Source organism: Pseudopipra pipra, chromosome 13 (assembly GCF_036250125.1).
Source record: "Pseudopipra pipra isolate bDixPip1 chromosome 13, bDixPip1.hap1, whole genome shotgun sequence".
NCBI lineage: Eukaryota > Metazoa > Chordata > Aves > Passeriformes > Pipridae > Pseudopipra > Pseudopipra pipra.
The window spans coordinates 18,094,241-18,120,575 of NC_087561.1; the positions used below are offsets into that span (position 1 = coordinate 18,094,241).

The 26,335-nt window shown below is 47.9% G+C and overlaps 2 protein-coding genes across 15 annotated transcripts in view; both read left to right on the forward strand.

Moving 5' to 3' along the window:
• The window catches only part of ARHGEF9 (Cdc42 guanine nucleotide exchange factor 9), a 187,361-nt gene that overhangs the window by 69,978 nt on the left and 91,048 nt on the right, over nucleotides 1-26,335 (forward strand). For 2 of the 14 annotated variants that reach the window (XM_064670198.1, XM_064670196.1), the window contains exon 1: nucleotides 468-583. The exons of 8 other annotated variants lie outside the window; for them this stretch is intronic. Coding sequence is in view for 4 of the 6 variants with exons in the window: in XM_064670191.1 (XP_064526261.1) it covers nucleotides 4,584-4,613 (30 nt within the window). In the remaining 2 variants the exon portion in view is untranslated. Of the gene's footprint in view, nucleotides 1-467; nucleotides 595-3,454; nucleotides 3,540-4,551; nucleotides 4,614-26,335 lie in introns of those variants that run through there. 4 more of the 14 variants (XM_064670195.1, XM_064670193.1, XM_064670191.1 and 1 more) reach the window with 3 other exon arrangements.
• LOC135421587 (uncharacterized) lies at nucleotides 233-412 on the forward strand. Its single transcript, XM_064670206.1, has one exon. The coding sequence runs from the start codon at nucleotides 233-235 to the stop codon at nucleotides 410-412; it is 180 nt and encodes a 59-aa protein (XP_064526276.1).

The window sequence follows — 26,335 nt, forward strand, 5'->3', positions numbered from 1 at the left end:
AGAGACAGGGGGGACGAGACAGACAGAGAAGCTTGCAGACAGCGCTCGCTCTTTTCCTAAAGGAAGGATTTTTACATCCCAAGTGCTCACTGGTTGTGATGATGCTTCACTTAGCGGGCTCAGAATGAGCTAGAGACAGCAGATAGGGGAGAAATTAAGGCAGAGCACAAAGCATTACGAGCCAACCCAAAACCAGGAACAGTTTTCTCCTCTATTCTAGCATGGTGGATGTATGGACAGTCTTACAGAGCAGAGGTTGACTTCTCCAAATCTGCCAGCCCCACACCTCGAACACTACAGTGTTCTGCATTGCACCATGACCTTGGATGTTCAAACGGTGGTCGTTTTTGCAGTGATTGTGGTGCTATTGCTTGTGAATGTCATACTCATGTTCTTCCTGGGCACTCGTTAAATGGATTTTTTCTCCTGAGCTGTTGGGGGCTACTACTACCACTAGCAATTCAACAAGAGAGCACGAGCGGGAGAGAGAGAGAGAGAAAGACGAGAGAGAGAGAAAGAGAGAGAGAGATTTCTTACTGAGGGGGGAAACGCGTTGAGCTTCAACATGGCCTCGCTGTGATATGTATGACGTTGGTATATTATCTCTCCCTAAATCTTTTGTCATGTCTTGTCTTTTAAGTATGCCTGTAAGTGTAGCTGCTTTTGCCTGGGTTTTAAATGTGATAAATAATAACAGTGATCCATTCTGCTCTGGTGCTGTGCTGGTGAGAGAGGGCTCTACTTATTTAGGTAGAAGCAGAGTGGAAATATCTGTCTGTGGTGAGCAATGGCTGTGTTGTTTTGCTTTCTTTGAAATAGAGGCTCGAGTTAATAATAAGTCATTTTGCGTGCAATTTCTAGCAAGCAGTTAATGTGCAATGTCTGTGAGAGTAACCGTGTAGGTGCCAGGTGAGAGATGGTGGTGTGTGCAATGGAATTGAGCTCTGGACATTTTTAAAGGGGGGGTGTGAGAAATCCTATTAAAGGATTAAATCTTTGCTAAAATAACATTCAGCCACAAAAAAAAAAAAAAAAAAAAAAGAGAGAGAGAGAGAGAAATTCTACTTACTGTATTTATCTGCGTTGCCTTGATGATCTGACTTGATTTCTCAGTATTCAGCCCTAAAGCCTCCAAATTCTACATCCACACTGATGTAACCCAGCTCCTTTCTTTAAAGATGTGAGAGGGACCAAAACATAACCTGCTGGGTTTTTATTTTGGTTGTATGTGGTTTCTGTCTCTGCAAATTGGGAAGGAGGGATCAAAGGGGGAAAGGGGAATGCAAGCTGTGTTATTCTTTGCTAAAGCAACAGATATGGAAGGGTTGGATTTGGCTTTGATTTTCTAGAAATCTGATTTTGCCTTTCTTTTCTTTCATGTGTGACTGTATATATATGTATATATATATATTTATATATAATTTTTGGGAATGTATGTAAGAAAAATCTTTGAGCACCTCCAGGATAACGAGCTTTTGAGATGGGTTGTTGTGCGTGACTTTATTTACATTGATTTTTCTTGAAAATGAAGTGTTAAGTTGCATATTATAGGCTTGCTGGAGAGGTGTCCACTAGTTAGAGGTGCTTCTAGACCAAAATTGCAATGTTTACAGCTTGGAAGCAGGGCTGACTGGAGGCTCCAGTGACAGCATGTGAAGTTTGGAGAGAATATGAAAGAGATGTCTGAAAAGAGTAATGTCTTTTCCTCTTGAAAATATGTCTCTGTACCATGCTTCTGTTAGAAGTGTTAGGGATTTTTTTCTATATATTACTTTCCCCTCCAGAAAAATCAGAATTTCTCAAAACAAACAAATAAAAAAAATCAGTTTGAAAATGTTTTCATCTCTTGCTGATGATCACTGAAATTTTACTGCCTTGATAATTTAACTAGTTTGTGCTAATTCCAACTGTCTGTCATTTATCTGATGTCCTCTACTAATTGGGAGGAAAAAATAAATCATGTAACTGATCCATAAAGACAAAGCTGGAGCTAGTAGATGGAGATGTGGAGTTATTTCCCTGTGAGGGTCTGTCTGCTGTGAGTTAAATGCTGAGCTGGGCTCGGGAGCCAATTGCTTTTTGGCTGGCTGGAAGATTGAGTTAAATCCTCCAAATTTGGCAATTTCAAAGTGGTTTTAGTTGTAAATAAAAGAGAAAAAAAATTTTCCCTGAGTCCTGGGGTGGTAACAACTGGCCCCCAAAGATGACCAGAAGTGTTCAGGGGCAGTAGCCCATTTTAATGGGGAGAAAAACTAGGATCCAGGGATACAAGCCCAGGAAGATGCTCTGGTGCCTGCTGGCTCCGTTTCCCCCTCTTCACTTGTAGCTGTCTGCAAGAGGTACCGGCTTCAAGCACTTCACAGGAGACTGAGTCAATCTTCTTTAAAAAAAAAAACAACAAAATAAATAAAATTGATGCTGAGGATGGTTTGGGTCATTAAACAGCTCAAATTTGCTTTATTTGCCTGTTAGCCATCCTCTGTCATTAGTTTTATAGGTTGCAGAATCTCCTAGAAATGTAATAAATGAGCTGAGATCGCCATGGAGAGGGAATCGATCAAACAGCAGCCAAAAACATCCTTTCAGGGGATCAGCTTTAAGTGACATAGGAATTTGAGGAGTAAGTTTGGAAAAATGAGAGAAACAAACCAACCCCAAAACCAACAAGCGAGTTCCAATGGGCTGTGGCTGTGCCTGAATGTTTATTTTCTCAGGGCTGGCTCTCTGGCATGAAGGTTTACCTTTCAATATGATTTCTACAAGGAATGCTCCATACCTGGCACGGTTTCCTAGTGCCCAGTGCATTCCTTGATCCAGAGCTTGTACTTGTGGGGAGATCTTTGGGAAGCGTGTGGATGTGCTGGGACTGCCGTGTCCAGTGGCTCATCCCTGCCAGCCCCTCTGGTTCCATCATGCAGTTGTGTGGGATCTGTGGGGTGCATGGGGAGGACGAGGGGCCGTGCCTGCTCAGCTGCTGGGGAGGGATCGCTGCGAGACGAGTTTTTCCCGTTGTGGAACACGCTTGAGAGAATTAATTTATTACAACTTATTAATTTTATTACAACTTTTTGCCTTTTATTCTCCCAAAGGCTGGTGGAGTTAAAGAAGGAAAGTTAATGTAGAGCAATGAGAAAGTTGGGCGCAGCAAAACTTTGCTGTTGTAGCAGCACCGTTCCTGTCATTTCAGGCTTCCCGTTGGAATTTTGAGGGAAAGAGAGGAAATTAAAGAGCGAGCAAGGGCTGAGCTTGGTGCTTGTTTGGTTTGATCTCCGTTTCCCACCCCAGGCCTCAGTGACTACCTCCTCAAGTGGGCCTTGAGCCACGTGCCCCAGCCCCACCGGGTGGTGTTGCCCCTGCAGCCTGGCATTTCCCGGGGCTGCAGCGGAGCCTGGGAGCACTGGCTTTGCAGGAGCGAGGAGCCACTGAAACAACTCCATCTTGCCATGCTTTTCAGGAGCAGCTCCGTCTGTGACATCCCGCGTTAGGAGCTTTTTGGGGTGACAGCAGTCCCAGTGGCTTGTGGTAGATCCCCCGTGCTCGTAAGTGACTGTGCTTGCAAAATTCAGGGTGTCATTTGCACGCTGTGAAACATCTCCATGCAGTGGAGCTTCCCTTCTCCCTGAGCTCTGTGGGACAATCCGGGTCATGCCCGTGGCTGGTCACAGTCGGGTTCCTGGAAGTAGTTTACCCCTGCGACTCCCCCTGGGTTTGTGAACACTGAGTTCTTCCCATTCGTGAGGATGCTCAAGCCCAGGGATGAGGAAGAAGGATCGTTCCCTTTAAGGAACCAAAGCACTGACCCTCTGGAAAATGCGGCCCCAAAGAAAAAAAAGTCATTTGTCTGCAAATAGCATATTTATAATGCATAAAATCTCTTTCAGTGCTTGCTGCTCTGTGTTTGCTGAGACTGGGTGAGGGGAGACCTGCCTTACTGTTCGTCTGCTTAAGCAGGATTCAATGTTATTTGCCACAGGATTCATGAAAATGCCTCTGCCTGTATCATAGCAACCCTGTTTCCCACAGTCCATAAAAAGTCCGTTCCTCCTGAACGGCAGTCCACCGTCTTAAAGGTTCAAACACCCCCCTCACCACGGGGAAAGGGTGATGTGGGTGATGTCCCCCTCTTTGGGTGCTTCCCGGCAAGCTGACGTGTTGGGATGATCTCGGCTGGTCCTGCCTGCACAGTGATTTTAATGCTCTTTCTTTAGGGCTGATAAAGGGCTTCCTTTTGGGTTTCTAAAGGCTTCCTCCCCCACCCTGGATATTTCCCACCTCTGTGTTAAAGCTCACATGACAAGTTAAAGAGGATGGGACCGCTCAGAGGTCTCTGACGCGATGGCTCCGCTGTGTCCTGCCATTTGGATTTTCCCCAGGATGGCAGCAGCACAGCACTTGCTTTGTAGTGAATGAAGATCTGCCCCGATCTGAGCCCTTCTGTGGGAATGCAGAGGTGCTTTCTCAGCCCATAGATGAGTGTTGTTGAGCTGCATGTTCACCTGACTTCTGCCCCCATCTGTTTGCATAATGTGGTTATATTTCTTTTCGGATCAGGTATTCAGTACACAGCCCAGCTGCTGTGTATAATGTCTGAAGGAAAATTGCCAAAAATCCATGTAAGTTTGTTGGTGTTTTTGTTTTGGTTTTTTTTTTTTTGGTTGGTTTTATTTTAATTTGTGACTAGAACTCCTCTCTGTATTGTCATTTCATTTCGCTGTGGTCCTTGGTTTGTGCGTTCAGGGAATGCTGGTTGTGCTCCGTGGTGCCTGGTGCATGTGTGTGTGCGCAATGCTGTGTTGTATCCGTGTGCTCTGTGCTGTGATGATGCATCTCTGTCGGGGAGGGGGGTCCTGGATTTTGTATTTGCAATGTGTATTTTCTTAGCTGGGTGTGATAATCGTGTTCAATCCGTTTCTCCCAGTGAAATGCTGGCAGAGCTATTTTGGTAGAACACAGCGATTTGTCTCTTAGCTGCGGAGTCTCCAGTGACCAGAAGTTGGGAAGCTTGAGGAAAACTCCCACATGTTAATAGTTGTGTAAGAATTGGCCTGTCTGAAGAGAGCGCTTGTTCAGGGGTTACAGAGGATAATTCTGCCTGGTCCTGGCTTTGCCACTGACTTACTGTATGGCCTTGGGCACGTTCCTTTGTTACCTTGTGCCTCCTCTTTCCCACGTGGGGAAAAGGAACATCATCCAGTACTGTGGAGCAGCCAAGACCAATGGACTCCTGTTTCTCCCCTTTCTGTGGTGGTGTTCTGGCTGGTCGGTGGGGGAATGGCAGGACAGGTGGGCAACGTGTGTGTGCCCACGTTGGCCCAGCCTAGCTGGATTTTGCCTGTTGGAGCCGTCGTAGACAGCAAACTGTAGTGATTGATGCTTCTCACTAAAAATAGATGCTCCTGGAGGAAGAGCTGCTGGAGGAACCATGATTTATTTTCTTTATTTCATTAGTTGTGGTTGGATTTCTTTCCTGAGTGGAAATGAGTTTTAATCTGCAAGTACCCACAGAGGGCCAGGTTGGCTCTAACCCTGCTGGCCTCCTCACCACCAAAGGGCCATGCAGCCTTCACTCCTTATTCCCAGTTTTCGTAGAGTATTACTCCCTTATTTTCAGATGGTGTGTTCACAACGGCGTCTGAGCTCAGGGCAGGAAGCCCCCAGAGCTCTGCTGTTAATGAACACATTGGGCAGGCCTAAAAGCTTCACCACCTGAACTAAAGAGTTTTAGGGGGCGAAGGGAGCATGTGCAGGAAGGTATTTAAAGAAATAGGTCTGGATTTCAACCGACTCTGGTTTATCCCTACAGAAAATGTCACAGAAATGTGCTACTTTGAGAGCTACTCCTGCTGCCCTCACAGTGCCGGGAGGTTGGAGAGATGTGTGGTGAGACGGGTTTGTGGGGCTGGGAGCAGGAGCAGGGCACAGGGGCTGTGGGGGAGGCAGGGAAGGCATGCCATGGTGTTTGGATTCTGGCTTGTGCAGTTTTACCCAGAGCTTGCCGTGTGGCAGTGTCAGAGGGACGGGCTGGCACTGGGGCCGTGGGGTGAGCTGCTCCAGTGTCGTGGGGGATCTGCCCTGGAGGATTTGGGAGCCCCCGGCATAGCAGGCACCGGGAGCAGCCCAGCGTGCCCGTGCCCATGTGAAGGGCCCATGTGGTTCAGCACCTGCCCCTTCCTTTGCATCAGCTGAGACATATATAACGCAAGTATGGGCTGCTGGCAGCGAGCGCGGGGCTATTTTCGGCAGCAGCCGCGGCTGAGCGGGGCTGGGGCCGCACTGCAAAGCGCTCTGCTCGGCCGGCCGGGTCCGGTCCAGGAGGTGCTGTCCCTCTCCGGGACCGCCCGGGGCGGGCAGGACACAGAGCTCGACCCCCCCGGTGCCGGGGACAGCCAGCAGCCCCGCCCGGGGGCCACGGCCACGAAGGCAGGGCAGTCACCCCATTGCCATGGCACAGGGTGAGGCAGCCTGGCCCTTTGTTTTCCCTTTTATTTTTTTTGGCTGAAGCCCAAAGTTGATTTCTAGACTGCTCATTGTTGTTTGATTACCTCCCTGCCCCAGCACAGCTCTGTGCTCTGGCGTCCTGTCCTTCTCTGGGAAAGCTGCTGTGCTGTCACCACCCTGCCCGGGCATGCCTGGGGGCACTGTGCTTTTGCCAGGGGGGAACTGAAGCTGGAGTGTCCTTCCCACTGCTCCTGGTGGGAAGGCAGCATGCCTGGCTATCCCATGGCCTCCCAGGGCAGTGGCCGCTGTCCCCAGCCCTGCTCCCCACCTGCCTCCTCTGGTGACCTCCCTGGAGTGATGGGGACGTGAGCATCTGGGCTGTGCCCTGTGCCACAGAACCCACAGCCTCACGGGCAGGCCCTAAAAATCCTTGCATGTTGCCAACTGGGTTTGTTCACATCAGTTCCCTCTCCAGAGATGGGATGTTTGCCCCGAAGTGTCTGTTTTCCAAGGGCTAAGCTGCTCCTGGTGCCAGTTTTTGGATTTTTAAGGCCCTACAAGGGAGCTCAGAGTGGTGAGAGTGGCTGCAGCTCAACCCTGAAGGATTCCAGGAGAGGAATTGGCCAAACTCTGAGGGCTTTCAAAGCAACAAAGATCTGAACTGTGTCCAGAACTGTTTTCTTGTTATTGACAAAATGCAATATGGCCTCAGCTATACAAGTAGAAATTGAGAGCAAACCCCTAAGGATCAGTTTTTTACCCCAATAAGCAGTGGGTTAATTTGCTGGGCATATCTGTAGAAAAGTTTAGTCAAGTAAAATTGTTCCGTTTGACAAAAGCATCAGGCTCTTGCTGGCATTATCAGAAAACAGATTTTTTCAAAGGATTTCTGTGGACCACATTCCCCTGCTATTTCTGCTGCTCCACTCCCCTGCATTGTATTCAGGATATCTGACAAGGTTTGCTCAGTACGTCGTGCGCTGAAGTTTCTGTTCTCATACCAAATTTAGGGAAGGCTTGTTATCTGCAGTTCTTTCTTCCTGGCTTGATAAGGTGCTGATTAATTTAATGCAACTCTCTTTCCTTATCTAGTTGAGCTTCAGTCAGTTTTAGTACAATCTTGGAAAAGCGCGATCAATCCTTAATGTTTGTTTTTAAGCTTTATTCCAAAGCCTTTTAGGCAGGCTGGATGTTCTTTGGTCTTTTGTGAAGTTCTAGATGAATTTAGTTAAAAAGTAGCAATTACAGAACAGGTTTTGAATCCAGATGAAACGTTTTAAAGTTGTTGTGAAACAAGAAAGAGCATCCTTTAACTGGCAGTTGGCTCTGATGAGGTTTTAGGTGTTAAAATTGAATTGTCTTGCCCTGATGCTGTACATATGGAAAGCTGGATGAATAAGCCAGGGAATGTCAATAGTGCCCATGTATTGGGATGTGTGTATATGTGTACTGATGCTGAAGGAGAGGACCTGTCTCTGCTGTGGGGCACAAGGAGCTGCACTGGGGAATTGTGTCCTGCTTTTGCCCAAACACACAGGCACAAGGAGGAGGCAGTGCAAGGAAACTCAGCTGTCGTCAGTGGAGACCGTCTGCCTTGATTTCATGATCAGGAGTTGACATCTGGATAGATTTTCAGTCTCCTCTGGTCCAGGCGAGCTGGATCTCTCATCTGATGCCCAGCACCAGATCGATCCCATCTCCTGGGTACTGAGGGTTTTGCAGAAGTGTCAGAAAGCCTTTCCTAAAGAATTAAAAGTGCACACACACACAGAGCAAGGAAACTAAACCTCCCAAACCTGCAGACTGGGAACAAATATGCTTAAGACTTACTGGGTGCCGTAGAATTATGAATCTTCAATCTGGAGAAGCCTGGCTTCTTCGGTGCATACCCGGAGTGTATTCACAGGCATTCACAGGAGTTGGGGAAGTGCTGGTGCTGCTGCCCCAGCACCCCTCTGCAGGGGTGGGGGCTGCTGAGCCGCTGCTGGGCCACCCCCGTGGTGCTCTCAGCCCACTGCTATTTGCATATTGCCACAGTGGCTCCAAGTGCCACAAACCCCATTTTCCCAGCTGGATTTGAAGCCCAGGACGAGACTGTGTTTCATGCCCAGAGCCCAGGTTTGGCTGGAGGTTGTCCGTAGCACGTGCTCAGTGCTTCTTACTTTGCCATCTCCCCCCGTAGCTTCCCAGTTCCTTGTTCACCTCCTACACTGTGTTCCAGAATTGCTGTGTTTTGCTCCAGAAAACGGTGCTGATTTAATCTCTGTGTTTGTTGAGCAGATTCCCGACTGTCCCTCTCTCTCATCCCTGCACACGGCAATGTGCACATGCGTGTGCAGGGCTGCACCTTCCTCTCTTCTTTTTATACGGGCAGGGAAACCTATGCATTAAAACACATGTGCGTATGTTTTCCTTCCCAGATATATTTTGGAAAATATGAGTCAGCAGCAGGCAAGAACACATTACATAATCTCTGGGAGTGAAGAAAACCTTGCAGTTTATTAGGGAGGAGGCTTTCTGCAAACAGCAGCTTTTACCATCATTTCAGTGCCCCTTGGTCGAGTGGCCTCATTTCCCATCCTACGCTGTTGTGTCCAGTGCAGGAAAGTAGTCCCAGTAGCCTTGGGTTCTGTTATATTTTTAAACCCCTCTGTTTCAAGAGCAGAATCTCAGGGCTGTGATGATGGTAACAACTTTTCCCCTGTTCCTTAACATGTTTTTCCTGCAAAGACTCTGTGATTTTCCTTTTTGGTTCCCCCCACTTCCCACCTCCTGCTGTTTTCTATAAAATCTCAGCATGGAGAGAAATGGCACATGAGTGCAGCTGGAAATAGCTGCTGCCCCCTCCGCCTCCCGCTGCTCACAGCCACCCACCTCCCCCACCTACACCCAACTGGGAGAGTGAAGTCAACAGCCACTTTTAGCCCTGGGCTCCTGCTCCTCTGCTCGCCCCCTCCCTCGCTGTGCCAGCTGTACCCACACAGGGGGACATTTGGAGGGGGTTCAACACCATTTTAAGGCTTCTGCAGCTGGATGAGCCCTTGTCTGGTGCAGTCGGTGCCCGGGGTATCATGTGCCTTCACATCAGGGGTGAGGGCGGACACGCTCCGTATGCACGGAGGAGGGAGGGGGGAGCAGCATGAGTTATGGAGAGACAGAGGAGTGCAAACGAAAAGCTAAGGAAGATGGATCTGGAAGTCAGACAGCAGTAACATCAGGGGGTTGAATCCTCCACCCTGAGCTCCACCCCACATCCACGTAGGGCCGGGGAGCAGTGGGCACGGAGCCCTGTGCAGTGCTGGGTGTTCCTATCCTCTGTACAGTGCTCTCTGTGTCTCCATCTCCAATGCCAGACTGAATTCCAGGCTGTTCTGAATCCCTGTATTTCAGCAGGATGCCTCAAAAGCCTAGGAGGGCAATGGGCATTAGCAGAGTGAAAGGAAAGAAAGGAAAGGACTTGTTTGTTTTTAATTTGCCCAATAAAAGTGAAAGGTTCTGAACTGCTTTCATCTCCTAGGGCACTGCAAACACTTCTGCTGTGCCTGAGCCCATGGGTGCCTTTCAAGTGAAGAGAAAGCTCTGTTGTGGTTTTCCAATATCAAAGCCTTCCCAAGGAGGCAGTAAATTGCCATGCTGGCTGAAAGCAGGAGTGCAGGCAGCTCTGTGCCCTGTCTGGGATGGTGTCTGAGGCACACGCTGGAGAGCAAATGGAGAGAGACGCAATAATTGATGGTGACAGAATAACCTGTTTATCCAGAGCACTCTGTCTTCACCTCCATTAGCTCTCGAATTTCTGATGTTTGGAGACAAGAGAATTTAAATCCTCTGTATTTTTAAAACCACAGAAATCTCTGTTGTAACCAGAAATTCTCATGAGCTCAGCACAGGGGGTGTGCTCTTCCATCCACCATCCATCAGAGCTCTCCATGTTTTATTTGAAAGCCTGGTTTGAGCTGTGGGTCTGTCCAGAGTTTGGAGCAGTTGGGGAATGATGGGATGCTCCCAGGGCTGGGATTTGGGGGAGCTGCCCCCCATTCCCACCTCTCAACAGCCCCATGGGTGATGCTGCAGAGGCTGTTTCATCTTCGTACATCTTTATTTCTCTTTCTGTAAAACACATGGAAGGAAATTGCCCTTTTGTGTTCAAAGGTTTGACAGCTGAGGGTGGAAAGAGCTGTACTGAAGGCAGGTGGGATTGCAACAGACTCTGGAAAATGCCTCTCCCTCTCTGTGGCAAAGGGGAGGGGGGACAGGGGCTTTGCCAGGGTCCCTGGCAGAGCTGAGCTCCCACCCAGGCTACTCCCTCCTTCAGTATAAAACAACATCTTGCATTCCACCCGAGATCCCAACAGTGATGTCAGCAGGGCTCCACCAAAGATTAATTTGGCCTCAAATATTTTGCATGTGCAGCACCAGATCACAGCCTTATTATTGCCCCTGTTTTTCCAGCACTCAGCTAGAGAAGGGCTCTGCACCTCCTTAGAGCCTTCAATTGTTACTCATTAATAATATACTTGCTCTGCGTTATTAATTGATCCAAATGAGGCCTTTTTGTTTCTCTAAGCCTTTTGTGGTATTTCTGTGATGGTAAGAAATTAATCTGCATTAAGTAGAAATACCTAAGTAAAAATAGTAGGTTTGGAGTAGTAGCTGTTCAGCCTTTCATGGCACAAATTCCAGGGCAGAACCATAACCAGGTAACCATAATCCTGGTCTCTGAGCCAGCAGTGAGGGCCAGGAGAGGCTTGAGGTGCACGAAGGAAGGGCACAAAAGCCATCCAAGGCAGCCCAGCCCTGCTCTGGATGCTGGGATTGCCTGGAAGTGCTGTTTCCTAGAGACATGCTGTCTCTGGCTGAGTGACACAGGCTCACATATTACTTCCCAGTTCATTCCTTTCAGAGCTCCTGTGTTTGTCCATCCTCTCCCCAAAAGAAAGGTTGTTGCCTGGGGCATGTTCCCTCCTGTTTTGTCAAACCTGGTGGTACATGTCTGTAGTGGTTATTCTCAGCTGGCCATGGAAGACTTCCCCTCTTTCCTGTGAACAGGTCTCCCACAGCTGAAAACATCTCTCCATCACTCCAGTGGGTTTAGGTTTTACTGCCCTTTCTGTTTCTATGGTTTTAACTTTGCAGGGTTTTTCCAACTCAGGTTGAAATTTAAGCAATAATAGTACGTGACATTTTTCATTCTGGCATCTTAAAAATCTTTTCTGAAGTTTTAAAGCCTTTAAAGCTTTTGTGCTACATAAATACTTGAGTACTTTTTTATTTTAAAATGAAGATGGTGCCTGAAAACCCTCAGAAGTCAAAGGAAGATCAAAGGGTGGGCAATACCAGCAGTCTTCTGTATTATCCACAGCAGCTCAAGACTGAGGTTGTATTGGGTCAGTGCAAACGGACTGCTGTGCTCGTAATCATGGAATCCCAGAATCATGGAATGGTTTGGGTTGGAAGGGACCTTACAGATCACCTCATTCCACCCCCTGCCATGGGCAAGGACACCTTCCACTAGCCCAGGTTGCTCCAAGCCCCGTCCAACCTGGCCTTGGACACTTCCAGGGATGGGGCAGCCACAGCTTCTCTGGGCAACCTGTGCCAGGGCCTCCCCACCCTCACAGCCCAAAATTTCTCCTCAGTATCTCATCCAAACCTTGTGTCTCTCTCTAGGCTCTTGTAAGAGCCCCATTCATCTGTAAAACTCAACCCTGATGCTCTGGAGGGCTGGGCTTGTTGTCTGACATTCCTACTGCTGGCCTGGCTGGAAATTCCGTGTTTTATCATGTTTTCATGTCCATCCTGGTGCAGCAAAGGTCTGGAACGGGGCTAATGGCAGAAGTGCCCTTTTCAGTGGTAGCTAGGCTGGCTTTACAAGGTTTTCAGAAAAGTAGATCTCTTTTCCTGTAGTCCAGCCTTCCTCACTGTTATCCTCCCTCCCTGTGGCTTCTGAGGAAGAGTCAGGACAAGAGATGGAAATTGCTGTCCTGGAGGCACGTGACAAGGGTATCCCAAGGGTTCAGGGTGGCTCACAGAAGAATTAGCTCTGGTAAATGCTCAGAGGTTTCGGGGCTTTCTCAGCAGCTGCAGTCAGAGCTCACAGTGGGGATTTTCACCATTGACCAGCCCTTCCCAGGGCACTGTTACAAGGCTGTGTCAGCCACCACGGGCATCATCTTTGGAGTAAGGAAAGGGAAAAACGGATGCAGAGCAGTTTGGCCAGAAGAAGAGTGGAAAGAAAAAGATAGTTAAGATCCATGGGGTGGCTGTTGAAATGCAAAAGGATCTAGAAAGCAAAGATGCAAAAATAAAATCTGAAACGGAAATGAGTAACGTTTTTACAGCATTGTGTAACTCACTTTAATTGCAATCCATCTAGAAATCTATTTGAGGCAAGAAATCAATGCAGAATTGTAGAGCAAAGCATTGGTCTTGCAGATGTTTGAGCTTTCTGGATTTTTATTTTCAGCTTCCTCCCACAGTTCATTTGAATTCCTCCTTCCTTGCAGTGGCCATGGAGAGGTTCCCTGCTGGATGTGTGGCAGGTGGGCAGTAAGTGGGGTGTCCTGGGGTATTCTGCTCTGCATTTCCCTCTTGTTGTCTCTAGAGGAACAGCATGAGGTGGCTATGGTGGTGAGCACAGGGAATTGGAAGGTGGAAGCCGCAGGGTTTCTGTAGGATCACCCCTCTTTGGAGAGGACCATGCTCTGTCTCCTAGGCTAGGCTGAGGTGGTCAGGGTGGGCTGTTGTCCACACACGGGGAATTTTCCTTAGTCAATAATCCTGTGTGAGTGGCAGAGCTGGGACCATACTGTGCTATTTTAATCCGGAGATCAGGTTGTGCAGCACAGGCATTAGAGCTGCCTGATCACCTGGAAGTTCCCTCTCCCCAGACATGTCCTCAGCCTGCTTAAGAGACTGGGTGAAGTCCATCAGTGTTCAAGGCTTCTGCTATTTTGACTTGGCAGAATTAAGTCCTGAATCTAACAGATGTCATCAGTGTCATTCCCAGCAGTCTCCTGAAAGGCCAGCGTGACATTTCTCTTGTATTTGGTGGCATTTGTGAAGGAGGTTTCTTGTTCCTTGTCCATCCTCAGCATTCAGGGCTGCTGACAGTGCCTTGTGTTGAATCCAGTTCTTGGCAAGTGCCAGGCAGAGGATGTGCATGGGCAGAGCTAAGTGCTGGATGAGCATCCCTCTGCTCCTGGGAGGGGGGAGGCTCTGCTGCCTTGGCCTTGCAGGAGTTGTTGCTTTCCCAGCACACGCTCTGCATTGTGTGGCTGCTGACTGAGTGTCTCTGCTGGGCGCACTGGGGGCTCAAGGAGCTGCCCCCTCACTGCTTCCAGAGTGTCCCTTGGTCTCCTCCTGCCCCTTGTCCTGCCTGGATGCAGTCCTGGGAGATGGACTGAAGCAGTGAGGCGAGAAGAAGGTAACCCAGGAGGCCAGGCAGGCTCCTCAAAGATCAGACATCACATTTGCAGACAGGTGAGGGTTTGAGACAGGAATCCAAGGAAATGTCTGCCTTTGCTGACAGCCAGACACTGAGATTCCCAGCAGAATGGACCAGAACACGAGCAGTCAGCTCCAAGTTTGCAATATCTCCTCTGACCTCCCTCCTCTCTTCCAAGCCTGTCCCCCTCCCCGTGTCTCAGACTGTCACTGCAGGGTGTTAAATGCATTCACATTTAGATAATTGGCTTAAAGCAACAGAGAGAAATGGGAACAGAGCTTGCAGTAGGTTAGGATGAGATTCATCCTTCAAATTGGGATGAATCTGGAGAGGTAGCATCGCAGAGGAATCATCTGTGGTCTGGGATGGAGGCAAGGAAAGGGAAGATGCAGGCTTTTTCAAATCCAGAGAGTGCAGATAAAAGAGGGAGAAGGATACGATGCAGGAGGTAAAACTAAGAATAGAGGAGTGTGTTATAAAGGGAAATCTGGGACTGGAGATCAGGACAAAGTAGAACATGCAGAAAATGTGTTCCACTAGGCCATGGTTTGTATTTCTGGAAAACAGCTGATGTACCTTCACGTGGGGCAGTTCTCCTGGGATTAGAGAAAATACCAGAATGGGATCTCAAGGGGACAGTATTCTTTTGGATCTGGGCAGAATAGGTGATTAAAATCTGGTTTTTGGAACCCCGAGCCCCCCAAATTACAAGGAGCATGGTGTTTCCTCACATGCAGGCACCTCTGGGCACAGCTTAATGGAGGGGCAGCACCAGCAGGATGTGCCTAAAATAGAGTTTATTGTGATGGTAAGTGCAGAGAGGAGCAGCAGAGCTCCCCAGGACAGATGGATTCAGGAGTAGGAGGGCTCTGGAAATGGGCAGTTGGTAAAGCTGGAGCAGAGGAAGGGAGTGTTTTACTCTTATTACCTGGAGTGGATTCAAGCCTTTAACAGGGGGGAGGATTTGCCAGTTTGCCTGTGCTGGAAAGCTGGGAGGTGGAGACGTGTGAGCCAGTCAGCCCGTCCACCAGTGCTTTGGGAACCTGGAAGGACTGCTGGATGGAAAGGTCCAGGTTTGATTAGGTGGTGATTTGGTGTAGACTGTGCTTACAGGTGCCAGGAGCTGCAAGTAAGTCATGGTTTTGGCACTGATCCTAAAGAAGAAGCAGCAGCAGCAGCAAGTAAGTGAGATATTGCAAATGCTGGAATCAGTGTTTTGATTCCTGCTTTTGGAAGATTGATAGAGGTGGAGTTGGCTGCAAGAACAGGATTTATCTTGGCAGTTCAATAGCCTATTCCAGACCTCCCTGATCTCTGTAGCCAGAAGTCCTCTGGATTTATGGGTGACCTTAGAAAGCACAAGCAGTGTTTGGTGAGCTGGGGTGCTGCAGAGACAAAGCCGTGGAGTCTTATCTGTGTCCAGCAGCTTCAGTGTCTTATTTTTAAAAAGGCTCCTGTATTCATTACCAAGAGCACTGGGTTCTTCTAACATGCAAAAAAGCCTTAATTCTTAAATAATTCTGTTCCATCCTGTGCTGTTTACTCAGAAACTCTCCCCACTTTACATTGATGCATAAATATAGAACATTTACCCCCATTTTCTTTTCCTGCAGTAGCTCCAGCCATTTTAAAATGTCTATGGGCTGGAACTCCAGGGATCTTGCTCATCCTGATGGACCTAATGGGGAGAATGCTGGGGTGGGATTCTGAGAGTTTGGACATGAGTCCAAGACCTCCAAAACAATGAACCACATTCCTGGTCAGCTAAGGCTTCAGAGCTTTCCAATTTGATAGGAAATCACAAGATTTTTTTGTAGCTCTCAGGCTTTAATTTTTTTTTTTTGTCCTAGACTATCATGCATTGACATAATATGTCAGTAATTCAAACCTGTCCACCTCACTTCCAGGAGAATAATTTTGAAATAACAGTAAATATGCAACCAGTTTTTGGAGAGAAACATAAAGTCTCTTTGGAGTCTGTATTAATGAATATGGCCAGACATTTGTAAGGTGCTTTTTACAAACTCACTGCCCATCTAACCCCAAGGAAAGACTGTTTTTTAATACCTAATGTATTTATAAGCACAGAATATAAAAAGTCTATATGCTGTTGCACACTCAAACACACCCAGTGTGCAGCAAGACATTGATTTGCAGCTCCACACATCAGGAATTACCTGCAGAGCTGGTGTGACCCTGTGGAATCCCAGAGCAGTGGAAAGGTGACCCTCTGTGCTTGCAAGGAATGTTGATTTGCGTGGAGCTTCAGAGACCCAAATAAGTGCCCATTCCTGCATGTGAATTTGGACATGTGGGGCTCTTCTGGGTTATTGGTTTTTTTATTATTTTCTCACATGTACAGACAGAGCTCTGCTGCTCCTGGACTCACACGGAGGTGCTGCCCACTGTGACTCACAGCCATGGCATTTTATTGTTGTGCTGAGGACTCTGTCTAAAAATTCCCTGGCATTTCTCCAGAGAGAGTGCCAGCAACCCTTAAACTCAGCTCATTTCCTTTACATCAAGCCACGGAGCTCATCAATAGAAATCTCCGACTCCAGCAGGGAACACGGAGGCGGTTGAGATTTGACACCCTCCAAAGCCTTGTGGTAAATAGGTCATTACCAATGCAACAGCAGTAACAAACCACGAAATGGGAGTTCAGAGAGTGAGAAACAGTGGTGTTTGTGGTCCTTTCCCTTTGGTAGCTGATATTATTAGCCAGCAGAATTATTTAGGGGATACTTTTGCTTGTTACTTTATGGAATCAGTGAACAGCATCTTCTTATAGGTTTTATGTCTGGGGATTGATAAATGCTCAGGTGATTTTGCACCTCTGTGGTTATTTTATTAACTAAGGTGAGCTTAAAAAACAAGGTGAAGCCCAGGAGATCACTGCAGACTGGAGCTTTAACCACTCCTTGTAGCCTTTTCCCAGCAAGTTGCTCTCAGAGCCCTTGTTGGTTTTTTTTTCCAGCAGGAATGTCACATATGATAGAGGGACTCAGAGAGGCCAGTTTTACCTTTAAAGTCTAGGTTTAATTTTTTTCTGTTAAAAAAATGTGTTTCGACAGTTTGTCACATCGGCTCAGCCTGGCACGTCGTGGGCAGTGAAGTGTTAGGAAGGAAAAGCAAAAAGTATTTTGATGAAGGATCAAGTCAACTCACTAATATTTTTTGAACCTCTCCTGTGTTGACCTTGGTCCACGCAGACACCCGCCTGCTCCTCTGGCTCTCTTGTCTCCGGGAGAGCTCCTGAAGGTGCCGAGGGAATTGCCAGGCAGCATTTGGGGAAATTTCAGTGAAGGTTCTTGCTGGAGGTCTGTGCTTTGCAGCAGAGACATTTGCCAGCTTCTCCTGAAGTTTCCATCATGTGTTTATTTTTGAGCTGAGGAGGAGGAAAGGAGGGAAGGAGGAATCATCATCATTTTGGTAGCTATGGAGAGTGGGGAGGGCGAAGTCTGTGCAGCACAAGAACCCCCAAATCTTCACGCTCGGGTTCCAGAAAAGCCCAACCCAGTCTCTCTCGTGGGCTTGTTTTTTCACTAGACAAACATTTAATTATCTTACCTTCATGCCACTGTTGAATCAACTGAGGGAACTACAAAAGATAACATACTTCTATTTTTACATCCTATACTAATGAAGCTCAGGCTGGAATTTTCCCCTGCGTGATTGGCTGAAACAAGGGAGGAAAAATTCCGAGGGAGAGGAGGAGGAGAGAGCGAGACGCTCAACATTTATCAGCATGCATGGGGGTGTTAGGGAGCAAACTCGCAATGCCTCAGTGAAACAGTGCTTGAGGAGCAAGGAGAGGAGCACTTCATCCGTATAAAAGATCACTGGAGAATCTGAGGATCACTGGATGGAGGCAGTGGCGCTGCCAGGACGGTGCTGCCAGCTCTGGGTTCTTGGCACGGCTGTGAGTGCAGGGCCAAGCACCAGGTCTGGGCTGCAGCCCCCAGCCCCCAGCGTGGGCTCACTTGCTCGCTGTGAAACATCCTCTGGGGCTTGGCAGGAGTGGAGCACTCCATCAAAAGTTCATGAATATGCTCAGCTGGAGACACAGAGCAGCGTGCAGCCTTCTGGGAACACCAGGGAGAGGAGCAGGGTGGGCCAGGCTGGATCAGAGAGAGCAAAACATGTAGGGAGACTATAATATTAGCAGAGAGGCAGGTGCTTAGGGCTGCCCTGTGCTGACATGTTAATCTGAGCTGCAGGCTGTGGCACCTGGGCCAGCAGTGACCGATACCCCCTGACCGCCTGAGCTGGGTGGATGGCTCTGGATGATGGCCCTGTGCTCAGCTTAGCCAGGCTGGTGTTTGCAGTTCAGCATCAAAATGAAAATCCAGCCTAAAGTCTCCCTATCTGATAGCAATTCCAGTTCCAGGCAGTGGAGATTCGGCCTCACTGCTGTAAACTGGGAGTCAGCCTGGCAGGATTTGGATTGCAGGGGTGGGATCAGAAATCAGATTTGAGGCTGTGCGTGGAGCAGCCCCTGTGAGCCAGTTCTTTCAGAGGTGAGGAACTGCTGATCAGCTGCTAAAATGCTCCTGAAAGACTCAAATTAAAGGATTTGACATTTTCCTTCGTAATAAAAGAGAGGGGAGTAATCAAGGCACAGAGCTGTGAATGAGTTTATTAATTTGCTGAACTGCAGTGTTGTCATTCAGTGAGAAATAAGATGTTGGTTTTTATTTGTGAAACATGAGTGGGGAAAGTAAAGGGTAAATCCCCAAAAAAGCAGCATTTGCTTATGTTTCCCAGCAGCTGATTTGAGCTGACCCAAGGGACCTGAAGGGTCCTCAGTGTCCTTGCTTGTGTTTTGGGAGTGCTAATGTGCAATATCTGCCCCCCAGAGAAACCAGCTGCGATATTTCAGTACTTGACTAGTTGTGTTATTGGTTTGACCTCCTCTGAAGGGGATAAAGAGGATGTGAGTCCAGTGAGGAAAACAAGGGAAACAAGGAGCATGCTTCAAGAGTTGCCCTCAGATACCAGATGGTCTGTATAGAAATTTATCTTCTTAAACGGGGCCCAAATGTGGAACAGTGGTTTATAGTGCCCGTAAAAAGAGCTGGTAATAAAATTAATCTAGAAGGGAAGGGCAGCATGGAAAGAAAGATGAAATTTTACAACCCCAACATACAGTAAATGAAAAGTGTAAATCCAGCCCCAGCTGGCAGTGCCTGGAAAGCCACTGTGACCCCAAGGAAAGTCGCGGCTTCAGTCCAGCTGGACAGACCCCACCAGCACCACCACTGCCATAATTCATGTCCCTGCTTGAAGACACAGTTGCCAAGGCCACAGACTGAGCTGCCTGGAGCCCCAGGAACGCTGTGGTATCCATCAGTAAATTGGAGTGGCACAGCCTTGGTCAGGGCTTCAGTCCTGTCAGCAGAACAACAGTGTGTCTGTGAGGGCAGGAGGAGGGAGAAAAAGGCACGATAAACCACTTCGGTCCATTCAGACCATGCTTCATGGGAAATAGGAACCTAGATGTAGGAGATTTATGGAAAATGTACAGCCAAGGATGTTGGCAGCGTGATCCCACAGGATGCTGAGGTTTATCCTCTGATGCTGCTCAGCCTGAAGTGTCCTATGACAGGTTATTTTGGCTTTTCAGGAGAAGTTTTATCTCAAGAATACAAAAAGAGCTTAGAACATTAGAGCTTAGAGCAGTGTTACCCAGAGGAGCTGTGGCTGCCCCAGCCCTGGAAGTGTTCAAGGCTTGGAGCAACCTGGCATACTGGAAGGTGTCCCTGCCCATGGCAGGGGTGGGACTGGATGGGCTTTAAGGTTGCTCCCAGCCCAAACCATTCTGGGATTCTATGATTAGGAAAGCTGAAAAAAGTAAATGGCACCAGGTTAATATGGGAACAGATGAACCCTTGTGCACAGGGAGCACAAACCCTGGGAGCTGGGAAGGACGGTTGGATCTCTGATAGGAGCTGATGGCTGAGGCCTCCCTGGTTCACAGAAACAGTCTGTGCCTCTGGCCTTTTAAAAATTGAACCTTGAAAATCTGGAAGAAATAGACTTTTTATTTGGTTAGTGGTTTGGACCTATAAAGCTGAAAGTCATAATACCCTGTAAAACATTTGAGGCAATTTGGGAATATAGCATTTCTTATTAAACTCCATGGGTTTTAGAGACTTCTTAGGTTTCCACAGCGGCGCAGGGTATGACCTCTATAATGTTCAACAGGATCCTTGAAAAATTGAGACCAATTTAACAAGAATAGCTGCTACCTTGGTGCTCCAGCTCTTCCATTTCTTTCCTGACTGGAGTTAAGTTCATAATGGTTTAGCAGAACCTTTTAGTTGCTAAAAAAGATTGTTGTAGTCTGGGCATAAGGGACTAGCTTGTGACAGATATTTTAGCAGAACCATTTGTCCATGGCTGGAATAACAAAGTGAAATGTCACAACTACATTATTTTGAATGTCAGACATCGTCAGTCTTTGCATATTTTCAAGGTTATTTTTGGCCATTATAACAAGATATACTGTTATTTGGGAGTTTCAGGGAGTACAAACCCCAGTGGATAAAGAGGAGACTTACCAGTTGTTGGCAGCTGATGTTACCTGATGTCTCAGGGGTGGCAGTGTGTTTGCACCAGGCCCAAAGGGAAGACCCAAGCCCATGCCAGCTCCAGGCCTGAAATCCAGCAGCACAGATGTTTGTAGCTGGAATTTTGAATCCTGTATGCCTGAAAATCCGAAGCACCTGTTTAAGCTAAGAGGTGGTGCACTTCAGAATTCTGTGGCACTGTGATTTTATCTCCTCTGGGATGCCAGGTCTGTCTTTTATGTTGTTTTTTCTTCATGTCTAAATTAACTTTGCCCAGTTTGCCGCACCAGTCAGAGGATGCAGGTACTGTGGCTCCATTTCCTTCCTCGTATCTGACAGTGGCACTTTGGAAGAGCAGGCAGAATAAATACTTCTGTGTTTCCTTGATACATAGTATTCCCTAAGGTGGAATAAGGATGTGGCTGCCCTTCTGCAGGAAGCTCCAGTGAGCTTTCAGAGGCTGGAGGACAGTGTGCCACAGGAGCTTTCCACGTGCCATGGGGGCTTTTGGTCTTTAACCTTTCTCTAATTGATGAATAATTCTTTGCTGTTTGATGCAGATGTTCCTTTAGGGATCCCATGGCACCTCCCTCTTTTCAGTGTTTCCTGACTGATGAGTAGAGTCTGAGCTGAGAATTCATTACTATAATGCTTTCTTCCTCCAAACCCTCTGCCCCTGAGGCTGGTCCCTTGCAAAGCCACAGAGTGGCTTCAGACTCTAATAGTTACTACTCAGGACTGGTGAGTGTTTAAACCAAAGGAATTCAAGAGGTATCTTGATACATGGAAGAAGGGAGAGTGATTTCCACCTCAGGTCAGGTATGTGATTATCTGAAAGCTGCTTGGCCAGGTACTGGTATTCCCTGGAATGCTGTGGGGCTGCCCACAGAAGGACATGGGTAGGAAATGCAGTGGCACTGCTCACCTTACCCATCAAAGATGGTGCTGGCATCCATGATCCTGGGTATCAAGGTTTAGAAGGCAGTGGCAAAGGAAGTGGCTTGGTCTGAAGGTTGTTAGGGCGGGATTGCCTTCCTGAGAGGAAGGGATCTGCCAGGCCGAGAGGGGGTGGATGCTGATGCTCTTGCAAACCCCAGTGTCTTCCTTGCTCACAGCTGGACTCATCTGTGCAGGCCCTGGCATTTATCCATGTGCTTCAGAGTCAGCAGCACAATCCCAGGGAGCTGTGCTTTGGTTTGGAAACAGGGATTAAATGACATTTTTTATAAACCCAAACAACCAAGCAGAACCTACTGCCCAGGTTGTTTAAGGGCAGAGGGGCCTGACTGAGGTGAGTTGCTCTTCCCATCAGTGTTGTAACCACACTGTGAGATCCTGTGGGTGATGGAGGCTGAGAAAGATCAATGTGAGCTTGCAGTGAGCCCTGGCCAGGCCCCATGCTCTTCCTTTGGTGGAGGATGTGTCTCTCAGCCTGGCCTGGCCCTCACCACAACCGCCAAAACACCAGCATTTCTGACAGGCAAGGAGACCAGCCATCCACCCTGACTATCTGCTTGTCCTTCCTCCTCCCAGGTTTGAGCTTGGTGTGCTCTGAGTTCATTAATATGTTAGTCCTCTGGGAGGCTGCCCTAGTCCCCTCACCAGGCGTGTGGCTGTTTGTGGCTGCTGCAGAAAGAAGGTGATTCCTTTCTGTGTCATCAACACAGAAGCAAGAAAGCTCTGAGGTGGTAGATCTGGGTGGGGGAGAGATTTTGGAGGTGTGTGCACCCTTTCTTTGGGTCCTTCCATGTGAAACTCCTAAACAGTGGATGGATGAGGACTGAGGAATTGCTGTCGCAGTACCTTCATCCCGCTCGTGGTCGTTCAGAACAAAGGCACGCACACACAGGCAAAAAAACATACCCGTGTTTGCAAATTAACGCAGATAGAAGCTTAAAAGCTCAGAGCAAAGCTATGTTGCTAATTTTCCGGAATCACCACTGAAAGAGAGAATTTCGTGCAGGACACTAAAAAAAACACTCAAAAAAGCAAAAATGAAGGGAAGTCCCTCCAGGTTTCAGTTCCAGAATTACTCCAATGTCTCAGCTGCCCACGGTTTTCTCTGCAAAATATCCCTTGGGTCCCTCTCAGTCTGGAATTATTTCCAGCACTGAGGATGGGAAGTAGAGCCACAGCAAATAAAGCACCTTTTCATCTGGAGCTGCCGAGCTCTGCCGCAGGAGGCCCAGCATCGTGATGGCTCCGGGAATGGCTCTGGTGCCTTCCCACGGGTACCAGCCCGTTGGTGGGGAGCTGAGGGGCTGCCAGCTGCTCTGCAAAGGTTGTCATCTGTAAGGTACCGGGCAGCAGAGTTTAAAAATAACAGGAAGAAACCTCCCCTCTGCAAAAGAGGATGGTTGAGATAACAGTGATTTAAAAACTCCTGGTCCTGCCTCTGGCACTGCAGGGAGGGAATTGCATGGGCATGGCAGCTCTCCCCATGGACAACAGGTGCTTTCCTTGGTGTCCAGCTGGGGGAACCCAGTTTTCAGTTTCATTTTTCTTTAGTTTGAATTCAGTTTCAGGATTTTTTGTTCATATTCTTAGGCTTGTCTTGTGCTCATAAGCCCTTCTTGCACTGGGGTTGTAGTGTGAAAAAGGCAAGTTTAGAGGGGTTATATTGTGTTGAGATAATTTCAGTTAAAAATCCAAGCTGCTAGAAAAAAAGGAGTTTCTGTCCTGGTTGAAGCAAGGAATTTGGGAGGAGAGGCTGTAAGATGTCCAGAAGCTGAAAATGCAGGGTCGGTAGCAGTTCTTACATGTGCGAGCTGGAGAGCTGTGCACCCACCTCTGCAGCACTTGGAGAAATTTGGGGGGGGAACCATAGACCAGTGATGCTGAGTGATGCTTTGCAGCCCTGGGGGAGGCCAGACATAGCCTCGTGTCTGGGATGTTCACTGTGAGCCTGTAAGATCTGAGGGATGGGTGGATGGATGGATGAGTGGATGGATGGATAGATGGATGGATTCTTTTGTCGAGTCTTTTCATGCAGGTGAAGGTAGTATTGCACACACCTTGGTGGCTTTGGGAGTGAGGACCTCCAGGAGGCGGGAAAGTGAATATTCCAGCCAAGTTTAGATCCTCCACAGTGACATTTCTAGAGCAGCCTCCCACAGCAAACTTCCGGCTCTGTCCGAAGCAAGTTCCTGCCCGCCTGGATCATTTGCATGCATCAGGATAAATCTGAATTTCCCTGTAAAGCTCTGACAACAGGAGCACTGCAGCTCCTAGTGCAAGGCAGTGCTGGAATTAAAGCTGCTGGAGAAAAAACATAGGAAGAGCTGTGAGCAGAGAGGGGAGATAAGGAGAGCATCTGAACCGTGGTCCCAGCTTGAGGGGTCTCATGGCTGCACCTGCCCGAGATGGGGGGCTTGCGGGGAGGGAATAACTGGCAGAGCATCCAATCTGGGCAAATAAAGGGGGTTAAATCCTGGAGGGAAGGATCAGGAGCATTTTTCTGTTCTTATCTAGGAGGTTTGCAGTGGAGGCACGTGGAAGTTGATAGACACGCTCAGTAACCCCAGAGAGACACGGAAGCCGCAGTAATGGTTGAGGCAGTGCTGGGAAGGGCTGCAGGGAAGGGATTCAGGCCATCTGGCTGGGTTTGCTGTGCTGCTTTTCGGTGCTCTCTCCCCAAGCATGTCCCTTGTCTCCCCTAGGGCTGCTTAGTTTTGGTGATAATTTTGTGTTTTCAGGTTAGACACAGGAGCAAAAATCACTCCCGTAGAAGTGAATGGCAGGTCATAGGGCTTCCCCCAATTCCCATGTGTTCCAAAGCTGCAGGAGCCCAAGCTGGCCTGGAAACAAAGGCACTCACCAGCTATTCAGTGGGTTGCAGAACGGAGGAAGGTTTGTGTTCAGATGCAGATCCTCAGATCTCTGCTGAGGACCCAGAGCAGCTGTGCAGTGTCAGGTCACTTGATCCCAGCGACTGGTGAATCAAAACTGAAGGCCCCTCTAGCTCCTGCCGTCCTCCTCACATGTTGTTTCTCTGCTTTAACCTTTGCCTGCCTTTCCCTGTCCCTTCCTTAGGGCCAGGTCCTGCCCTCAGTCACAGCAGTTACATCTGGGCTAAGTGCTCTGTGGATGAGACAAAGGATTGGCTCCAAGGATGGCAGCGGAGTGTGTCCAGAGCAGAGTTTTATTGGCCCCTGGGTTAATCCAGGGTTGGCTTTGAGAGGCAGAAACACACACGCACAGGGACCACTGAGCAGTTTTGTAAAAGTTTGTCGGTACTCTCCGTATGACAGACGTACTAGGAAGTCCATAAGCCCTACTTTGTGTGAGGAATTATATGGTCTGAAGCACCTGGATACAGGCAGTGTTTGGGTGTCTTTGTGTGGAGTGTTCCAGTACCTTTTCATGGGACTCTACAGGATTGGTAGTGCATGTCTGTGGCCCTTGGGCTGTTTGTGCATGATTATTATTTATTGCTGGGGTTTTTTCAGTGTGGAATACTACACATGACTTTTCTTCTTTTATTATCAAATTTGACTTGGATACTCACAGAAATGCCTGAGAATTATCCAAGTATAATTGTACCTTTCCTCAATTTTGGGTGACCTGTCTACTTTCTTAATTTCCCTTAATTTTTGATATACCCTAATATTCTTCCCTTTACTAGAAATTTTGCAGGAGTAGGTAACCTAATCCTACTCTGGTACAAGAAGACCCAATCCTGATCTCATTCATGCTAACAGAAACTAAAAATAAAATCTATTGGATTCAGTGTATTGACATTGATTTCCCAATTCTGCTGGATTCCCGTCTGCTTGAAACTGGTCTGAGAACTATTAATTCAGGAAACAGCAATTTGGGCTTGATGGGATGTACTGACCCAAAGCCTTGATTAATATAATTAGTGCCCCAGTTTTGAGGAAGGCTCTCTCCACTTGGACTGCACAACATGAAAGCTTCGTGTTCGTCTGACCTGAGGTAGAGCAACGGGCACTGAGGCATGGGAGATGCTCTGGACTGTCAAAAGGTTGTTTTCCCAGAAGCTCTTTCGTGTTTCAGATTTCCCATTTGGAGACCAGCCTTGGTTTAGTATTTCTGTTCCTTTATGTCTTTTTTGGGCCCTTGAATTATGTAACAGGAAAGCGAGTCACTGCAGAAACATCAGCCTGTGAAAGAAACTTTCTGGAGCTTTTAGCAAAAGCCGCAAATGTTTTTCCCCAGAGTTTGGAGGGTATTTTGAGGAGGGATTTGAGCTTGATGGGGATGCCAGAGAAAGTTTGAAAGTATAGAAAATGTTTTCATCTTTCCTTAAGTGCAAAAATAACTATTTATTTGAGATGAGAAAAATTCCTTTGGGTGGATTGCTGGAATGATGTAAAGGGCTGGAGAAACTTGGCAGCAGGGATCTTTTTTAGCTTGATTTCTTTAATGGTTTTGTCAAATTAAATTGTCTTAATGTGGATAGTTGTGGAGAAGCTGAACTTCCTCATATATCCTGCTCTTGTGAACCTGAATGTCTTCTCCTTAAAATGCAAGAGGTGTGTAAGTTGGTTCTCCTCACACAGCTGTGCTGAGCTGTGGTGTGAGTAGGGGAGGATCTGCTGGAGTGGGAAGCAACCCTGTCCTGGAGCAGGAGGAGGTGTTTGGAAGAGAGGTTGTTGTGACCTTCTGCACAGGCAGGGTCAGGGCTGGCTCCCTGTTTCCTGGGCTGGCTTTTGATGTGAGCCATGTGTATCCCTCGGAAGAGCAAGAAGAGGGGAAGGGTTAAAAAAGTCCTACCTGGCTCCTCCTTCTTATGAAGCATTTGCAGGGGCAGTGGGCAGGTGGGTATCCCCAGCAGGGTGCTCAGGGTGGGGGGCTCTGCCTGGGCTTGCTGGTGTTTCACAGGATGGAAGAGCCAAAATTGTTTCTCTTCCAGTAAGCG

Bases quoted from the DNA above. Each gene is read 5' to 3' on its own strand.
- LOC135421587 (XM_064670206.1), top strand. From the start codon at position 233: ATGGACAGTCTTACAGAGCAGAGGTTGACTTCTCCAAATCTGCCAGCC.